This window comes from Lolium rigidum, chromosome 3 (genome assembly GCF_022539505.1).
Source record: "Lolium rigidum isolate FL_2022 chromosome 3, APGP_CSIRO_Lrig_0.1, whole genome shotgun sequence".
NCBI classification, from domain to species: domain Eukaryota; kingdom Viridiplantae; phylum Streptophyta; class Magnoliopsida; order Poales; family Poaceae; genus Lolium; species Lolium rigidum.
The window spans coordinates 40,038,596-40,041,903 of NC_061510.1; the positions used below are offsets into that span (position 1 = coordinate 40,038,596).

The 3,308-nt window shown below is 56.2% G+C and overlaps 1 protein-coding gene across 1 annotated transcript; it reads left to right on the top strand.

The window, feature by feature from the left end:
• The first annotated feature begins 325 nt into the window (after positions 1 to 325).
• LOC124698979 (transcription repressor OFP12-like) lies at positions 326 to 1,116 on the top strand. The gene has a single exon (XM_047231356.1). The coding sequence runs from the start codon at positions 326 to 328 to the stop codon at positions 941 to 943; it is 618 nt and encodes a 205-aa protein (XP_047087312.1). The 3' UTR covers positions 944 to 1,116.
• The last annotated feature ends 2,192 nt before the right edge of the window (positions 1,117 to 3,308 follow it).

Below are 3,308 nucleotides of genomic sequence, written 5' to 3' on the forward strand. Positions count from 1 at the left end.
TGTGAATAATCCCTGCAGAAGGAAGGTGCATCTACTGCACCTGTTTAATTAGGTAGGAGAGTAATTGTAGCCCTTCTCGGACAAACTATCGTCACCTTGTCAGCTCTGCACTGAACTCAATACGTCCAATAATAGGTGAGCGCCCACTACCTACTCGTAGCCAGCACCCTTCTCACTTCACCTCTTCTCCTATAAACTCCTCGCAGCATCACACGGGCACCACGCTCTCACTCTCCCCATTCACCACGCACAACCACCTTTCTCCACTCTCGGAGCTTGCTAGCTCGGTAGCTAGCACCCGCGTCAAGGAAAGATTTAAAGCACCATGCTTGGCTGCTTCTCCCGGCTCCGGCGGCCGGCGCCTACAGCCGGGGCACCGGCGCCCGTGCAGCATCCGTGTGACGACGCTTCCACGTCTGCTATGTCGACATCCACCACGCCCACCTCTCCGTGCTCGTCCTCCTCCTCCGCCCGCTTCAAGAAAGCGAGCCTCCGGGACGGTGGCAGCAGAGGCGGGGAAGCCGACGGCGCCGTCGCGAAGGAGTACCTGTCTTCCGCGGTCACCGTGGACTCCGAGCTGTCGTCGGCCATCGCGTCCCGCCGGTTCTTCCTCGCCTCTCCAGGCCGGTCCAACTCCATCGTCGACTCGTCGGCGCACGCCGGGGTGATCGGTTTGGGCGCGGCCGGCGTGGCTGTGCCGACCTACTCGCCGGACCCGCACGCCGACTTCCTCAAGTCCATGGAGGAGATGTCCGCGGCACTGCAGCTGGACGCCAGGCGGCGCGGCGACAGGGCGCGCCTCCACGAGCTGCTGCTCTGCTACCTCGCGCTCAACGACAAGCGCGCACACAGGTACATCGTCAGCGCCTTCACCGACCTCCTGCTCCGCCTCACCGCCACCACCGACGACCTCGAGCTCGACGACGAGCAGGACGCCTTGTAGCTGCCGGAACCCAGCAGCAGCTAAACATGTTCTTCCATTTCTCAGAGAGTTCGGTGCTACGTGTAGGAACATTCTTTTTTCTTGGTGCAAAATGCTCGAGCTGTGCTCAGTTGCCCAGATCATGCACCTGACTGTACATAGGTCGTGTGCAATTTCGTAGCGAAAGTCGCTTTGCAGTAGTTTGTAACTTTGTGTGGGGTTGCTTTTTGCTCTTTATAAAAGGTGTGAGCGTGCTAGTGAAGTTGGGAATATCTTAGCTTCTACAATGGGGTCGCGCGCTTTGTTTCTTTGTGCAATTACATTTGTCTTTTCGGCCATCTCTGTGTTCTTTTCACTGTGTGGCCTTTAGCTTTATGTTGGAGCATCTCTGAAGACCAATTTGCCTTTCGATTTGGTAGCTCATGGCAAACATGGTTATGCCGTGACCATTACTGTGTGAACGTAATTTAGTATTCTGTCTGGTAACTGTACATTTTTTATACAGAGATAGAAGAAGGATTCCTCCTCCGTTATCTGAAGATGGTGCGCAACTCGTTTCATCGTCTACACTATGCCCCAAAAGCGACGTCTCTGATCTTGATTCTTGAGACGGGTGAGGCCTTCGGATCCAGCAGCAGGACGCAATAATAAACAGACGCCGTGCAAAACCAATCGCCGCAGTGCACAGGCACAGGCTGCTCACACATGGCTGCCGTAATGTTGGTGGATGAAGCGCTAACCATCTAGTAATAGCTTGAGAAGGAGTGTTCGAAAGTACAGAAACCAAAAAACAAAATGTGTACTGATAAGATAGGTATATATCATGGACTGAGCCCTCAACGTTTCTTCATGACGAACCTATCCCAGAAAAGAGTCGCCATGGCGAAAGGCAAAGCAATCAAGCCTGTGACGGTAGCCGAGACATTGACACGGCAACCGCGAGCTAGGATCTGCTTTGTCCATGACGACCCTGGCCCCTGGCCGTGTCCAACACATCTATCAGGTCACATGCAAGCAAGTGCCGATCATCAGGGGCCTACGTGATTACTGGCCAGATGCGTAACTAACCGGAAAGCAAAGCAGAGGGAGGCGACCTCAGGACAGCAACGGCATCATGGAGACATGTTGCGATCTCTGCAACAGCAGAGCGGCACTGGAGGGGCGACTAGCTCCAGCAGTGTCCATGGCGCAGCATGATCAAGGTCCAAGTCCACCACCGGCCATCGTTGTGCCGCTCCAGGTCCTGTGATCTGATCATTTGGTCCTTCCATTCTGGCCGGCAGCGACGCCGACAAAATCACCTTTCATGCCGGCCACGGGCCACGCGCACGGCGGCGTGGGTAACCAGCAGAGGGAGCACTGCAACACACGGCAGCGCTGCCGCACCCTCACTAACAGGAAATGCTGCTAAAAGCAGATTTGGCATCCTGGTGGAGAGTGGAGACACACCAGACGCCACGAAAACACTGTAAATTACAAGGATATCACGCGTTTTCTGATCTGGACGGAAATGTAACACCTTAGACGACAACAATGACTTCTTTATGTAAACCGGCGGTACCTCTGCATATTCATAATACATGGGGAGAATGCCTAAATACAAGGCTAGGGGCAGGTCCTGGCCGGCCGTGGCAGCCCGGCATGGCAGTGGCGTGGATGTGGAGCTGGAGTGGCGCTTGGACGGCTGCTGGTGGAGCACTGGAGCTCACCAGCAGGGCGGGGCGTCCAACCATGGCCTAGGGAAGTGAGGCTCAACTGGTTGGGATAGTGGATGTACAAACCCAGCACCTAAGTTCTTAAATCCTCACGTAAGCGAATTTATGTACCTATATATACTTGAGGCACAAGCTGGTTCTGATACTCATGCAATTTATCTTGAGGACTATGCTTTAATCTTAACCAAGATTAAAAATCTTAGTACTCACGCGAAATGGTTGTGTGCATCCCTAGTTGGTGCAGAGGCCGGAAAGTGAAATTCTCCCCATTTTATAAGCTAACCCTCTCGCCCCCGCGTGGCGGCGCCGCGCCAGGGCAGCCGCCGGCGCTCCTCCTCGTCTCCCCTGTGAACCCTCCTCCCCCGCCGCCGCCGCCCGAGGCGCTGCCAGGCAAAGCCTTGGTGGCGTGGCGGCGGCAGACTCTCCTCGATCGCGGACCGGTGGGCACGACGGCGGTGATCGGCCTGGCCTCCCCTGATGCGGCGGTGCGGGAGGCGGCGGCCACGGCGCCGATCTTCTGGCGGCGGCTGCTGCTCCGTCGGCGGTGAGGCGCTACTGGGCCTCTCTTGCGTCATGAGGAACCTTAGGTCAGCAGCTCTAGGCATGGCGGTGGTGCCCATCTTCTCCATCGGAGGTGGTCGGCCAGATTGGGGCTGGTTGTGGCGATCTCC